At 38.5% G+C, this 17,322-nt stretch overlaps 1 protein-coding gene across 1 annotated transcript in view; it reads left to right on the forward strand.

The window, feature by feature from the left end:
• The window catches only part of ADCY8 (adenylate cyclase 8 (brain)), a 62,664-nt gene that overhangs the window by 19,467 nt on the left and 25,875 nt on the right, over window positions 1-17,322 (forward strand). Inside the window, exons 4-6 of the mRNA XM_010284921.1 lie at window positions 1,556-1,753; window positions 7,595-7,695; window positions 15,404-15,605. Of these exons, the coding sequence (XP_010283223.1) occupies window positions 1,556-1,753; window positions 7,595-7,695; window positions 15,404-15,605 (501 nt within the window). The remainder of the gene's footprint in view (window positions 1-1,555; window positions 1,754-7,594; window positions 7,696-15,403; window positions 15,606-17,322) is intronic.

Below are 17,322 nucleotides of genomic sequence, written 5' to 3' on the forward strand. Positions count from 1 at the left end.
AAAATTTCCCTTTGTGTTGAGGTCAGGATGTTTGGACTTGTTGCATGAAAACTCTACAGGAAGGAATTAAAATGTAATCCCAGCCACCTTTTTAAAATCTCTGTAAAATATCTCTAAAGTTGGAGTTTTATTATTTGTTTGTTTTAAATCATCCTATCTTTTAGTCTCAGGTGCAAGTTTGGCTGGCCTTTTTCCTAACAGAAACTTGTGTGCGTTGCTGTGCGATGAATGGTTACCGTCAGCATCAGGGAAGTTCAAAAGCCCGTTGTAGGATTCACAACTGTATTTTCCATACAGCTGTTCACAAAAGTGAAGGGAGAACCAGTATTTTTTTAAGTCGGCATAACACAGTCTTAAAAGATGCAGAGCAAAGGGGGGGATACAGAGACAAAATGCACTGTCCAAGATTCATTAGAATGTAATTGCTAACTATACTTTGAATATGAAGAGAAATCTCCCTATATAATTTGCTGTACATAATCCCATGATCCAAAAGGATTGACTTTCCAGCGAAATCTAGTGATAAATCCATCCCAAACTCCTGTTTCCAACAATGGCCAGTAGATCTTTCCAGCAAGGACCTATGGGATAACTTTTCTCAAGCAGAAGTGTATTTCTTGTCCATAATAATTCTGAAATGTTTTATGCTGTGATGTATGAAGGTTTATATCCTTTCCATTCATTAACATTTCTTAACCCTTGGGAATATCACAGGTAGTGGAGTGTATTTTCCCATTAAAGTGGGAAAGTGCTGCTTCACTGTGGTTTGTGTTATGAAATGATACCATGAAACTGGACTGAGTTATTCTCTTTATGAAACCAAACTCTACCACTTTCCTGAAGGTGAAGCACCCTTTGTACTACCTCCACTAGCTTTCCTTTGCAAAGCTGTGCAAAAGTATTTTCTTTTTTTTCTTTTGGTTAGTCAATGAAATACCAAAGGAATAATGCATTTGAGAGAATATTTAAAATAATAATATGAATTACAGTTAAATTAAATCATATAGCCTAACTGTAATCTAGACTGGCTGAAATATACCAGTAGTGAAGAAGAACGTATTATTTGAAAACCCATGCTGAAGTAATCAGAAATGTCACCTTCTTCACTCCTGCCGAACTGATCTGTTCCTTAACTAAACACATCCAGTAGCTTTAAGATCAAGAAAAACGTTATTCCTGTTTTGTTACTTCTGTTTTCTGTAGCTGCCATTCTTAGTTGTTAAAACACACCATTGAGTTAGATACCCTGCTGTGATTTTGGTGTGTACTCACCTCATGCATGCTTTAATAATTAATTAGCAGAATCTGTAAAGGGGAAAGTGTTCAGTGCAGCAGCAAACCTCCTAGTTTGTATAAAAGAGGACATTAAAGTACTCCCCTTAATGTACTGTATGTGTTTAGTGGAACAGAGTTATTATTTTACACTTCTATAGATTTCATTGAATGAATTGCATGGAATGCTGTAATGGTTTGCGATGCAACATGATCTAAAACATTGCATTTTTAACCCAAGGGGACCAGCAGGTTTATTCTGTTTGCATGTGCTTTCCCCTAGACTCTGGCTGCCCTAACAAGAAATTCAATAAATCTGCTTCCAAACCATCTTGCACAAGCTTTGCATGTCCAGTCTGGGCCTGAGGAAATTAACAAGCGAATAGAGCACACCATCGACTTACGGAGTGGCGATAAATTGAGAAGAGAGCATATCAAGCCTTTTTCACTGATGTTTAAAGACTCCAGCCTGGAGCATAAGGTAGCTGGGTCTTGGTAGCTGCGTTATTCACAACTCAAATTGTAACAAATGTCCACTGGAGTAGAGAAGCTGTAGGTTCTAGATTGCATTGTTTGCTTTCTGGTTTTGTTTTTCATTTTGTTTCAGTTTTCAGAAGTTGGGACCGAGCTAGAGGTCATAATAGACAGTGTCACGATGGAGGTGTTCTAATGCTGCAACGATTACATTTCACTGTTGGAAAATGCCTACACTGAGCAAACTCTGCTTCTGAAAACACAGCCATTTGCCGGGTTTGGTTTGCTGTCTAGTACAAGCAGTTTTCTGTCAGATGGCAGGTTGCTTTGGCACAAACAGTGATAGAGCATATTAATTAACTGACACTTCTATTCAAAACATATATCTATATTTATATAGATATGTTTCTGTCATTTAGTCATAGGATCCATCTGATGTCCTCTAGGAAGCTTCTGTGTTTATTTCAAGTCAAAACTAATTTGTCAACTCTTTGTTTTAAATATCCTTTTTTTAACATCTTCTTCTAAAGAGGTAAATATTGTTCATATCTTTGCTGCTTCTCAACAGCAATTATGATCTCACTAATTTCTATTTCAGTCTACATCCAGATGTAAGTTGTAAGTTAAAAGATAAGGCAATGGGAAAATTTTCCTTGCAAACTGGTGACATGGGGCAGGGTTGCACGCAAATCTCAAATGATTTCATTGACTTGTATGCTATTACAATGCAGCAACAGGAGATCTGCAATAGGATGTGCACTTAGACTGAAAAGGAAGAAAAATAACAGGGAATTACAAGCATGGAGGATCACTTGTGTCATCACTTTAACCTCCACTGGAAACCAGACTTCTTTACTTGACTTATGGGAGATCAGTCCTCAGGTGGTACCAGTGGTGAGAGCTTAATAGAAGCCACTGGAAAAGAACAATTCCATCTGAAGTACATTTAAGCCCTTCTTTCACAAGCAATCTTGCAGAAGGAAAAATAAAGGTTTGTTTAAAAAAAGAAAAGATTCCATTTTCCCATAAGGATGTTCATGACACTGAGACATAAGGTAGAATCCCTACAGCCAAATTAGCCGCTGCTGCTGCAACAGAAGATATGAAGATATTTCTTTCAGTGCTGCCATCGTGCAAAGTTGACAGGGACCCAGAGGAAGTCAAATCCAAGATTTCTGATATCCTGTGAATTACCACCTAAAGGCCCCAAAGTCATGAGTAATCTTTAATCTTTTCAAGGCACAAGGTCAAAAGGTAAGGTGAAAAAATCTAGACAAAGTAGCATTTCAACTAGAAGGTGGGGGATGGTATATTAGTATTTTTTTGTGCAAAAGAGGAAGCAGCTTGGTCACAAAGAACTTGCTGAATGAGCAAGCTAGTCAATGGTTCACCTGGTCTTACATTTCTTTTCAATAAAAATGAGGCCTAAACATGAGCTGGAGTAAAGGGACACTGCCCAGAATCAGGTCCCATATTCAGCATAGAAACTTTCTTGAATTTTAGGTTTCACAATTAACAGCCACAAGGAAAATATATACAGAAAGGGTAGATTTTCATTTAAATGCAATTTATGCAAAAGGAGAAAAAAGATCCATGTTCTAATCCATCACATTACATAGGTCAGATTTTAAATAACATTTTGAATTGCATCTGGATGACAAAAAGTCTATTTAAAAGTCAATATCTTGAGAAGTTTTGATACATTTTCGTCTGTCAAACTGTGCTGCAATGCTTAGAAAATGGTGCTTTCATTTAATATTTCCTTAGGTGTTAGTCCCAACCAGTAAGCACAGGCAATACAAACACAATATCCTTCCTGTAAAGTGGGATGAAACTTCTTTCTGTGCTCTAAATTGGGCTGTTTTTTAGCATTACACAGGAGTAAAGTTTTAAAAATATCAGCACTGTTTCACTTGCTCTGGTTCATCCACCTCCAACAGCCGTAAAATTCCTGATCAGCAACCTCCTTGATTGTGGTCAGGGTGCTGGGGCACCGTAGGTGTGCTCAGAGAAGGATGGGGAATGCACCGGGATGCAGAAGGATGATGTGGATTAAGGAAAGATGAATCACAGTGTCCTCTTTATTATAGGCAAGGGCAATGTCTTGTACGACAATGTGGGAAATGTCCCTTCCCTCCTTGTTTGCCTGTGCAGTAATTTCAGGTTTGTCCCGGTAGCCCTAGTGTTAAACCACAGTCTACAGTCAGTCATGAAAAAAATAATGGGTGAACTGTTTTGCTACAGAAAGCAGCTATTTCCTCCATGTTATCTTATATTGCTATCCCTTTCTCCCTTCTTACTCCCCATTTAGGAAACAAAACAAACTCAGATTTAAATTGGAGTCTCATAAAACTCTTTCAGAAACCTTTTCCCTCTGCTCTCCCCACCCTTAACCTTTCAGTCTGGAATTACGCTTTCTTCTAGTCATTAACATTTTGCAACTGCTTACATGACCTTCTACATCAGCATCTTGAGCTGCTCCCTGCCGTGTCGCTGAGCAAGTAGACAGTATATGTCTGTGGACCTCCCATCTCACACTGCTGTTTTCATCTGCTGCCACTCACCTTCTCTGCAGACCAGTGGCAGCTTCAAGTCAGAGGTAGCTCTCAAGCAAAGTAACTTCTCCTATGTAAAATCTTGTGCCCTCACATTTAGCCACCACGCTTTCAGCCAGTGCCGACATCTGCCTAATACTTATTTCTTTTATCTGTAAGTATTTCTTGCTCCAGACTTTGCGGTTATTCAGTAGGCAGAACAACCAATGCTCGTGGCTGAGATCCCAATCAAGAATTACTACATTAATCTTGTTCAATGAGAATTGTGTTAATGCTCTGTACCTCAAATCACGGAGAAGTGAATAACCACATGAACAATAAACTATATTTTTTCCTCCTGCATTAGTAACAGGACTATCATGCCATGGGATCACAAATATTTTGGGGTGGCTTGAATACATCTGAAATATAATGCTGGACTTCTCTTAAAGACTCTGGGTTGTTTTGGGTTGTTTTCATTGTAAAACAATTGCAGACAGCCGATTTACACTAGCAATAAAAGTGCTGTTTTGTTTCCTTTAAGGTTTCAAAAGGTAAAAAAAAAAAAGAAATCTGGAATCAGCATGCCCAAAACTACCATGGGAAGTAGCACAGCTCCTGGTTTACAATCGTTTAAATGACTGGTATATCACAGCAGTTTAAGCCATTGGTACATCTTCCCATTCCTCTCATCTCATTGCTGTGTGTCCTTCTGGGTGGTAGAATAAATGTAGATTCTGCAGCAAGCAGTAACGCTTGCATTAGCGAACGGGTTCTCTACCTGAGGCAGTATGCGTATTCCCACACGAGTTTTGTAATACTTCATTTTTCAAAGGATTTGTGCAGGAACTCCACCCGCTATATTTTATAGATTATTTACCCAAATGGACTAGTCATTACTAACTTGTATTTCATTCATTAGCACTTGATATCTCATTTAGAGACTAATTCACTCTCTATTTTCCTAGAGGTTATTTTCACAAATAGGATGTAAGCAGATAGAGCAAAAGACTCATCACAGGAGAATCCTTCTAATGGTAGCATGAAAATACACTAAGGGTTTCCAAATACGTACTCTGAAGGAAAAAAAAAATGGTGTCCCTTCTTATCCATAAGGTCCTATCTGAGTCAAAGAGTAGCAGTGAGGATGAGACCAAAAACTTCCTCCCCAGTGCACAAGCACTTTCTCTAGGTGAACACATAAAGCCTATTGTGTTCCTGGTATTCCCATTTCGAAAAGCCCTGGGAAAAGAGAGGTGAGGTGGGGAATAAGCAGCATTGTTTGGCAGAGGAAACTTGGCCTTACACAAGCTCAGTTTCAGCAGGCTGGCTGGGTGAGACGGGATAAACAGTGTCCCCTCAACAGTGCAGGCGAGTGGCTGAAGCCCCGTGGGAAGCAGGGTGAGCCTCCGCTGCGCCATGAGCAAGTCATGCCAGCGCAGGTGGGTGTCTGGGAGGTCGCAGCTAAGGTTTTCATTGCCGGGTAGGTCACATCACAATTCTTCCTATCGCTCTACGTGACTCTAGTTGGCTACGTTGTTATGGAAGTGTCTTGAGGCTTAGTTTATCCTTCAGTTACTTCTGCAAGTCATTAAGGGGTTGACTGCTAGAGAAGTGCTACATTTATCATCGGTGCTTGTGCTGCCTCAGAGATGCTAACAACTTCTCATCACAACGTTGTTACTGATTAGACCACCGCATTCATCCTTTTGACATAACACCCAACACAGCACGCAATTCCACGTTTGTGTTTTGTTCAATTAGTTTGCTATAAGTTCCCTAAGGAACAGTTGGGATTTCATGTTCTATTTTAAGGAACATACCTTTCTTTTTCCCTTTGGTTCTTTTTGTAGCACAACCGAAAAAAGCTCTGGTCCATTATTCAAGCAGACTGATGCAGTTCTGTTTTCTTGCACATGACATCAGGGTCAGTGCCTCTGTGCTTCCAGCAACAAAATGAAGTGGAATAGCCTGTGAGCACCATCGAAAATCATGTCAAAGTGATATTGTTTCTGTCAAGAGCAGACACAGGGTAAAATCACAGCAGAGGAGGAGTCAAAATGAGGGATGCCAACAAATAAACCCCCTCTCTTACTCATAACAAATGGGAGCAGGGAAGAGAGAAGCCTTTTTCCCACTACAGGAGTTTGAGGCTATTTTGACCAGATGCTTATAACTGAGATTAAGCCCCTACCAAAGGTCTGTGTAGTGAATATAGTCTAAATCTAGATAGGTTTTTCCATAAAGAGCAGATTAGCTCTAAAATGCAGTTCATAGCTGAACTTTCTCAACGTATGTTCCTGATACATTTCTTATTCCGTTTCAATTTTTCTCAATTATAATGCTCTTTAGGCATTTATAATTGCAGTCTGACTTATTTCCAAATTGCTGGAGAATGATTCTGATATCTCTTTGGCTCCCATTTCCTCTTGTTCTGCACATGTAACTCTCAGCTCCTTAAAAAATGCAAGAGATTAAAGAAAATTGAGTTATTTATTATTCAGAGGATGAAAAATGACTGAGGCAGAGATCTATGGGATTTTTTATTAGGTGTAGAGAATTTAGTGGCATCAGAATAAGGTAAAGAGATTTACAAAAATATGTCTACGGACCAGCCTTCACCTGCTGTAAACAACTGGAGTTTAACTGAATTAGCAGTGATAAATACCAGCTGAGGACTTGGCTAATGTTTCCATTTTAACTCATCCATAGTGATTCACTGATGTATCCGTTACTCCTTTTCTTGGTAACTCCCACAAAAGGGGAACCTACTAGTATTTTCAGTGGTTTGATATGCTGGAGGAAAATACTTGTGCAAGAAATCATAATAATAATGCACCTCAAATGGTCTTTTCCATAATAATACCACCTTCATTTTCTCTTTGGAGAATGCCCAAACTGAGAAATTTCTGCACAGGCATGCAGAGTTGCCGCTGAGTTCAGTGTTTGTCTTCAGGTGAAGAAACCCATGGTTTCTCTGGGTAAGCTATTAAGTATTTAGTATTCTACTCAGCAGCACAAGCCCCTAATATCTACCTGGGGATTTTTAAAGCAAATAATTTTGAAATAAGAGTCAACCAAGTAAAACAACTTTGTATTTAAAATTACAGAGTTTTACTCTCTTGGATAAAGTATTTCGCCATCTTATTAATGCTTTATTTCTTGTGTCTCATTTTAAAAAACAAATTCAGGTTTATTGATTTATTAGCTTTTCCTGATAATTTCCCCAAAGCCTCCTCTATGCATCAGTTTTTATGGAACTACTGCATGAGTTAACAGCTAATTTACTCTTCTTTTTTCTTTTTCTATTCTAGTATTCTCAAATGCGGGACGAGGTGTTCAAATCAAACTTGGTGTGTGCATTTATTGTTCTTGTATTTATCACGGCTATCCAAAGCTTACTTCCTTCTTCCAGGTAAATACAGAAAGATATTGCTGTATATCTGAAGGCGGACTTGGGGCAATAGTGGAATAACATTTCTAGGATTGACGTGGAATGAGCCTGCTTGTCCTCCAAAGTGTTCAGAAATATTTTTGCACTTTTTTTCCCATTATTATCTGCTTGTGTATCATGTTAGCTGCAGCTACAGGTTTTCATGTGAGACAGCAGCATCTACTGACACTATGTTGTTTGACGTGGTATGGCCTGATGCTTCCAGTGTTGAAGTAAAACATGATCCAGACTTATAACAGTGCCGCTTTGCTAAGTGACTGGTAGTCACCTGGGCAATCAGTGATTGTTTTAGTTTTGTTTCTTACGTTCTACATAAGAAAATTGTACTGTTGTGTTTTGTTGCTAATGATACATACTACCCAGCTGGGGAAAAAATCTCATGCCATCAAGAAGAAGCAAGCAGGTGATTTGGTAGATCTTTTCCCACTTCCACTTTTATGTGGGGTTGACTAAGTGACATCTTCCTATCAAGGTGACAAAAATGTCACATAAATGTGACCTCTGTGTCCACATGTTTTACAGAGTCAAAACCATCAACCGGCTTTTTGTCTACTATTTATTGGTGAGAACACAAGAGTGCATACAAGGACCGTGGTCAGTTTTCTAGCATCATAGCAGAGACAGCAGAACATGACTGCTGCTAAAACTTGCCCCTGGTCCCGTTTGGTCTTTGGCAGAGAAAGTGCTATAATGGAAATGCCCAGATGAACATAATTCTCAGGTGGTTTCTAACACTCAGATGAATCTTAACTTATGGCTGCCTGTAGAATAACCTTGAAAATACAGTACTTATATAAAGAAATAAGGTATTTATTGTGTTATAGTAATGCAGCAGTATTTCTTGGGTCACCTCTGGAAGCCATGGTTCACCATGTTTATGTCTAATACAAAAATTGTGGTTAGATGCAGGCAGGCTATTGCATTTTGCAGCAGTGGTGTCCCATGCATTTTGTAGTTCTCAGCTGGGAAAGTACCCAGAGTAGTACCTGACCTTCTGCTGTTTCTTATGCTTTATATTGCTCTAACACTAGTAAGTCTGTTTGCTTTTTTAAAGTCCTCCCAATACACATTCAAAATTATTCACTTCTGGTAGGTGTTATTTTTTTCTCAGTAGGTACAAGAAGATTTATGGATCTTATTAATGGAACCTGTTTTCCAAAAAGATTTCCGCTGCCATATCAGTCACTTCTATACCAGCAAAAAAAAAAAAAGACACTTTTTCTATCTGCAAAAATTCATATCTTTTAATTCTCATGAGGGTGTCTAGTGCCACTGGAATTAGGGGAGGAAGGAGTCACATAACCACATTGCCTGCAGTTGTCTCAGATTCTGGTTTCCCTTTTTGCACAGTAGTCTTGTGTTTTTCCCAGCACTTCACAAATGCTTTTTGTCACTGAATGTTAAATAGGCTGTAAATATTAATAGCTTCAAATAAAGATTAGATAAATTTCAACATAAGGAATACACAAGAACAGCAGAGGTTTTTAAACAAAGTTATGGATCCTTGGCCTCAAGAATGCTCTTAAAGATTGATTGCTGGAACATGGGAAGATAATTACGGAAAGAATAGTTACTGCTATCCCTTTTGAGAGAAGATTTGGGTCCACGTGGGTGCTTTATGGCAGTTCTTTCTTCTGTTCTTTCAGGAGCTGTAGATCACTATCAAGACTGAAGAAGGCAAATTTTGGTTTTCAGTTTGCGAGTTCTGTTACTCTGCTTCAAAACTGTATTTCAATCTTAAAAAAGCACACCTCTTAAATGAACCGAGGTCAAAAGCTGAGCAACCCTAATGAAACAGGATGAGGGGTTTTGAGTAAGAAGGTTTCAATACACGTAAATGTATTGAATGAGGAAATAATCTGGAAGTTCAAACTTTCTGAGTTCCAGTTATAAAAACAATTCACAGTGTGAGCACATGAACAAGCTATCACAAAGTTAGGCAAGATTTGGATTCAGACATTCTTGGAAATAACTGCATGCTCATCTGTTACACCTCTAATAGATACCAGAGAAGTAAACTACCACAGTGGAAAAACATGGACATCATTTCCACGGAACAACTAACAAACTATAATTCACACTCCTCACAGTAACTTACCCATTTCCTAACAACACATTTAAGTGTCTTTCAACAAATGCTTCAGTGCTCTGTTGAACAGGGATGGAATTTTGCATTTGCTTAAGTACATTTTTGAATATTTTTCTGAGCTACGTCTTTTGGGGATTTCTGGAAACGTGGTGAAAGAAAACATTATTTAAATCATCGTAAAACATACCTTACTAAGGATCTTCAGGGAATTTCCCACACAGGTTACCTTAGTCTGTGTTTTAAAGAAGGGAATAATCTTTCTATTATTGCATCTACTGTGTATGAGAGTTTCAGAATTTTATCTCAGTTTGTATCTGTCTCCCACAGGATAAATATTTGATCCATTCACACTTTTCCTGACAGGGCAGGCACATCACTGAATTTAAAAAACTTTGCAAGAGTTTTCATTATTTGAAATATTGAGAGGGGGAAATTACTCTAAGTGACATAAATTAATGCCGTATTTCTGCTGTAATTATCCTCTGTGAAGCCATAAAGTTACATTGGCAACCTTGCAGCGATTCATCTGAGGGGCCTGGGAGTTTGATTCATTTCCTGCAATGAACTTTCTATATGCTCACATGGGCAATAGATCAAACTAGAGTTGAACTTTCTATATGCTCACATGGGCAATAGATCAAACTAGAGTAGACTGTTGAACTACTCTTATTTCTGTCAGTTTTTCACTGGGTCATTCTTGCAAGGAGAGAAGAATAGATTTCAAACTGTTGTTCATTTAAACATCTGCGTCTTCTGTTTTAGTAAACTTTCCTTCTGGCTCAGTTTCCATTTGCGACTGTACACAAGGAAGAGGGAAGGCAAAAGCTCCATTTCAAAATTCACTTGATCTTGACAGTAAGGCAACACCTATAAAGAAAAGCATTTGGTCTTGAGTCTCTTCTTAAATGAAGAGGGGATCCAACCCAGGTGTCCTAGTTCTGTAGTTCATGGACAGAAGAGCATTATGGCTGTTTGTTCCTATTCCTCTAACCTTGGCTGTCTTCTGCTGTACTTGATCCTATCAGCATGCTGCTAACAAAATCTGAGCACAGATACTGGATTGATCTTCTAGGAGGTCATAGGTGTGCAGACTTCCATTTTGTTGTTATCTGAAGCAGGCTTAGACAAGAGACAAACACATCAATGTTCAACCGAACAGCTACAGCAGAGGAATTTTGATTGCCTATCTATTTATTATGATCAAATACAAGGCCATGGTTTCTCGGGCACCCAAGCAGGTTATGCTGCATTTTGAATTGATATCCCAGACTTAGGTCCCTAGATGCTCCCTTTATAGTACCTTAATTCAATAGCACTGTGTCTTACATGTAGAGCTGGCATTCCAAAATAAGAACTCATGTTTAGTGTCCTCAGGTCTAACCTCTTGAGGTTTGACCCTAATCTTTATGGAAGCCTTAATTTTCTTTCATTTAGAGCTGGGTCAGGCTAGGTCTGCAGAACTGGTAGGCTACACCTGCGTATATAGACTGTCTATACTGGGCACTGGTGAGGCTACACCTTGAATCCTGTGTTCAGTTTTGGGCCCCTCACTACAAGAAGGACGTTAAGGTGCTGGAGTGTGTCCAGAGAAGGGCAATGAAGCTGGTGAAGGATTTAGAGCACAAGTCTTACGAGGAGCAGCTGAGGGAACTGAGGTTGTTCAGCCTGGAGAAAAGGAGGCTGAAGGGAGACCTTATCACTCTTTACAACTACATGAAAGGAGGTTTTAGTAAGATGGGTGTCAGTCTCTTCTCCCAAATAACAAGTGATAGGACAAAAGGAAATGGCCTCAAGGTGCACCAGGGGAGGTTTGGATTGGACATTAGGAAAGATTTCTTCCCCAAAAGGGTTGTCAAGCACTGGAACAGGCTGCCCAGGGAAGTGGTTGTGTCATCATCCCTGGAGGTATTTACAAGACATGTAGATGTGGTGCTTAGGGACATGGTTTAGTGGTGGACCTGGGAGTGTTAGGTTCACCGTTGGACTTCATGATCTTAAAGGTCTTTCCAACCTAAAGGATTCTATGATTTTATTCTATCTGATATATAGATAGAAACTATCAGTTACAAAGATCTCAGTCATTTAGCTTTGGAAAGCAAGAAAGCTGCTGCAGAACACTGCTATAGTGTAGGAAATTGAAGGAATTAATCTAACTATCTGTCAATGTCTGGGTTCAAAGTGTAGCACTGGAGAACGGGTAAATCAGTGGATCTCAAAGTGCCTTCCATCTGAATAAATGTAAGAGGCTGCTGTGCAGTGAGGTGAATCATATTTTAAACTACACAGCTCTCTTGATGAGTGCTCTTGACCCTCTTGACTAGTTCTCCATGAACATATTGTCCAGCTTTTCCCTAGCTTTATTGACTGTCTCTCCTTGGCTTTCTGTGTATTTTTACAGACAAAAGCTGCTCTCAAGGCATTGTTGGATTGTGTCCCTACTTGGTAGCCGTGGGAATTTCAGCAAGTCCTGAGGCTCTTCCCACAAAACTTTTAGTCACACAGGATGAAAACTGTGGCTCCTGCTCTAATCCTTTTTTCCTCATTATTCACTCTTCCCTTCATAGTTTGTTTTTACTGGCTACTTTGTTCTTTTTTCCAAAAGCAAGCTTTACTTCTGGGTGAGCTTGCTGGAGAGTATGGGACTTTTTTGGGAAGCTCCATTGTGTCCTGTATTCAAGTCACACACAAAACTCTGACAAAGCTTGTTGGAGTGAAATACTGACCCAAATGTGTAAGATAACATTTCATACCAATGGTACATCATCAGAACAGTGTCAAAGCTAATATTACCACATGGAAGCTCTCACGGGGAGTTAATGTGTAATTCATCTTATTTCGGTTTATTAGGGAACAGAACTTCCATTTTGATATTTTTCACATTACACTTCAAAACGTTTTGTATTATAATTTGGTGCTACAAAGAAAAAAATCATCTTATGCACATATATCTTACTTCTAGCAGTTCAGACATGTTCCAAAAGAATAACTCTCTCCTGACTACAGCCTCCTTTTCTGTTTATTATCTGCTTAAGTAATTTTATTTTCTGGACTCCTACACTGCAAGTATAATTAATTTTGAGGTTCTGAGAGTAGGAGCCGTACATATAAGCCATAGCTGCATTACTGTAAATTATTCTGAGGCTTGCATGTTGTTTTCAAACTCCTATACCTTGATCATATTTCTGTGTTAACTTGATTAATTTTGGTAGGTGATAGACAAGAAAGATTGAAGTAATTTGCATGTTATTCTGTCCTGATACTTTAAAGGAGTCATTGTGCCAGCAAGTCTGTTTGGATGATCAGAAATGAATATTTGCGCAAATATTACCTTTAAAGGAGCATCAAATTTAATGTATGTGAATCTCTATCATCACAGCTGAATTAGGACATTACAAATCAGAACATTCTTGTAAATTATAATATTTAAAATTAAGCAGGCTAAAGCATACAGGAGTACAGTTCCGCACTTGAATCTCTTTCAGATTTGACACCTGTACCTCATATGTTATTTATGTCTTTTCCAACCTCAACATGACCAACATTTCTCCACATATACTCTGACTTATGCCTGCCTTTTTTCCACAAAACATATTTCCTTTTGCACATAAACATTTTCATTTATCTTGTTTTCTCACGGTGTTTTCTACAAACATCAGTACTATGAGGAAGATGTACTCACAGTTTTTTCACATAAACTACCCAGTGCACCTTTGGTGTCTCCTTGATGCAAATATTTTGGACTCTATCCACCCATGCAAACATGGCCAGAGACAAGAAATGCCAGTTCCCACACAGACTGATGCTCAAGCTTGTCCTGCTATGGCATGTATCCTCTCCTGCCATTATCTGTGTGGTTTCTTCTTCCTGTTGGTTAGATACCTACTATGGTGAGTTTTTTTAGAGTGAGAGCTGTAGTTATGTTGATAGGCTTAAACCACAGATTTGAATTCAGACCTGTACAGCTCTAGAATCTGCTCTTCTAAAGCCAGATCTGAATAGCCTGAAATTGAGGAGAATTTTGGATATAGTCCATTCCGATTCAGGGAGTGGATCTGGCTGACCTACTGAAAAACAAGGAAAGAAAAGCTATGTTAATATTTTCACTACTATTTCCACCCGATATGCTTAAATTTGTCTTGTTGTATGGTGCAGGTGTACAAATAGCATTGCACCCTACCCAAAAAGAAGAGGGATAAGTGATGTGTAGCAAAATCTGAAACTTCATGTTTTTCAATAAGACAATACATATGTTTACAGAAGGCTTAATGAGTAGCATAGAGCTTACCCACACTCAGCCACCTGCAAGTGCAGAAGCCTCCCTCAAGCACCCCAACAGTCCGCTTTCAAAGAGTTTTTTCTGTGAGACATTATGATTAAATCTCTGTAGTGTACTGGCATGTGTGTAACTACGTTGCTGGAAAATTTGCTTACCTAATTCAAAGCCCCAAGTTTAATCATTCGTCTTATAGCAAAAAGGCAAGGGAAAGCCGAGTGAAAAGGGGAGAAATTCACAGGAGCAGTGGAGTTCCCTTGCATGGGTTTGATCTTTGGGAAAAGAGACACAGAAAGGCAATGACTTGGCACAAAAGGAGATTAAAAAAGGTGGCTTGTGAAGCGTTGAGTGCTTTCTTCTCAGCAAAGTAGAACAATTTACCACATTTCCCAACCATGTTGGTTTCTTGATTGACTTCAGATTTAAGCAGGAAAAAAGAATAAATTTAGAAAAATATAATGAAAGTTGTACTACAAGAAATTATGGTTAACAGTTTATTTAAAGGAATTGAATTGTGTACGCACTTACCAATACTTGATTGAGGATCACATTTGCAAGAACAAAGTTTATAGAGCATGCCAAATTACATGTTTTATTTCAACATGTTTTATTTAAATATGTTTGGATCATAGAACACCTTTTAACCTGCTTTATATTTTAAGGGGCTTCCATGGAAACAGTAGACCAGTTCTTTTGCTGTTTTAGAAACCAGTGAGATTCTTAGCTGCAGCTAAAATGAGGGAAATCTTGCATTTCTGTGATTATTATATCCTGACTTCCTCCAGAAAACAGGCTGCATTATTGTACTCACTTGAGAGCCTATGACCCCCAGTAGAGTGTGAGTATATGTGTCTTAAAAGACACGTGTTGTGTTGTATACAAAATTACACTCTACTAAACTGCCCCCAAACTAGCCTGCTAGAGTAGGAACCAGCTCATACGTAAGTGGCATCAGGACCCTACAGGCTGAATAGATTTGTTCTGAAAGAAAGTTAAGAGGCAACTGAGTGCCAAAAGAAAGGGCATCCCTGCCGTTCAGACTGTATATAGACGGATAGAGGCACTGGCAGTGATTTCCCTGGCTTGTTTCTTCAACAGCAGTTTCTCAGCAAGAAACCATGTGAAGCAATGGCAAACCTATGGAACGTGAACAAATCTTCGCTTTCTCTGTTTGTTTTTTCCTGGAGTAATTGTCTCTGGTTTATGACAACTGATTTTTCTTAGTCTTAACTGTTTGCACATTTATTTTTATTAGCAGTGGTATTCTGTTTGGATTTAATGCTCGGTTCTCTTTTTCTTCTTCCTAGGGTGATACCAATGGTCATTCAGTTTTCTATTCTGATTATGCTGCACTCCGCTCTTGTGCTAATCACTACGGCAGAGGATTACAAATGTTTACCCTTAATGCTCCGGAAAACTTGCTGCTGGATTAATGAGACCTACCTGGCTAGGAATGTCATTATATTTGCATCCATTCTGATTAATTTTCTTGGAGCCATCATCAATATTGTAAGCTTCATAGGGGACTAGGGAATATTATACAGGAAAAGATGATTAATAAATTATTAATCTTGCTACAGGACTTGCTAACTACTGTGTCTGTAAGCCAGCTTTTAAATATAAAAGGCAAAGTACCACAGCTTCAGGAAATTCAATCTCTTGCTTAAAGTATGTATTTCTGAAATATCTAATTATTTCTCCCTCATGAGCATCATCTATTTTTAAAACTCTTTTTCTTCTTTCTGTTCAATATACCTACCCTTTGAGGACCATTTCTAATTGTCTGACAAGCTGATATACTTCTTTAAAGACTGTAAATCCAAGTAATGCTTATAGATATTAAATTCCTCATCTCACAGTTTTCCCGTTAATTAGATTACTAGAAAAATGAGAAGTGTCAACAAACTCAGAAAATACCTTCAAAAAAGGACAGAGAAAGTCAAGCTGAGCCAGTAACTACAGCATGTAAAAAGAAGTTAAAAGCGTAAATACTAAACATACCTTTCCCTTTGCTCATTTGGTGGTGTGACAAAACACTTCAGCCCAGATTCATCTTCGATGAAGTACCAAGCTATGAGCATAGTCACTCTCAGCTTGCTTTATAGTCAGTGCAGAAAAACAGGCATCCCTGATGATTTACTTTGATCATACTGGTCCCAATAAAGAAATTTTCTTCCCTCTACTGCTCACACATGGATTTTAGTCTGATTGGGCTCCTAATATACACATCTCCACTAAGACCCTAAAGTGTGATGAATCTAGAGCAAAATTTTTCAGTATATCTGATATATGCTGTTATGTATCAATATATCTATATCATCGGTATATCTATATCAAATATTGGATATATATGAGTGAGGCAACGCATGCACCAAGCTTTGCTTAGCAGCTGTGGTTAGATAAAAATATTGGTAATTGAATACTGTGGGCCTGGCTCTATACAATGTCACATGATAAAAGACTGGGATCTTTGTAAGACATGTAGAAAACAAATGCAAATGCAACAGAGCACTGATTATCTGGATGTCTTCAGAAATATGAGAAAGTTTTGCATGAATTAGGCAGATTACCATGTCAGACAACTTGGCAAGTGTTGAAGCCTGAACCAAGAAGGCGGCAAACATCTCACTGGTAGATTAAAAGTAATATTTTCATCACTCTCTCCTTTTGTAGGGCACCTTTTGGCTATGAATGCAAGAGTGTTTTTTCATCTGAACTTTATTATTTGTAAATATTTATTTCCTTATAGAAGGGACCAGGAAAGTATTTAGTGACAGTAATAACAATAGCAACTATAACAATACAACAGCAACAATAATTATCCTGTAATAATTAATAATAATTATGATTATTATATCATTGGAGTAAGTATGCTGAAGCCTGATACTTCAAGGATTTGCCTCATCTTTTGCTAACAGAGATGAGATTTTATTACATTGCTGTCATTCTTCCATGACTGAATTCAGGTTGCCAATATGGGAGGACACAGCAGCTGTCTGGGTTATTTAGTGATACCATGCAGTCACTGATAGGAGAGTTAGTCGGAGAAAGAAGAATGTAGCCACTGATTGCTATCCTTACAGAGAAAATACAAATACAGTAAATGACAGGAAGTTCAATAGGGTTGAAAACTTCCTGAAGATAAGGACAGCGGTACATTATAGTATAGCTCACAAAGGAGTGTTGTAGAATTTAGAGGTTTTTAAATTATGTGTGACAACTATCT

Source organism: Phaethon lepturus, unplaced genomic scaffold, assembly GCF_000687285.1.
Source record: "Phaethon lepturus isolate BGI_N335 unplaced genomic scaffold, ASM68728v1 scaffold9494, whole genome shotgun sequence".
Classification (NCBI taxonomy): domain Eukaryota; kingdom Metazoa; phylum Chordata; class Aves; order Phaethontiformes; family Phaethontidae; genus Phaethon; species Phaethon lepturus.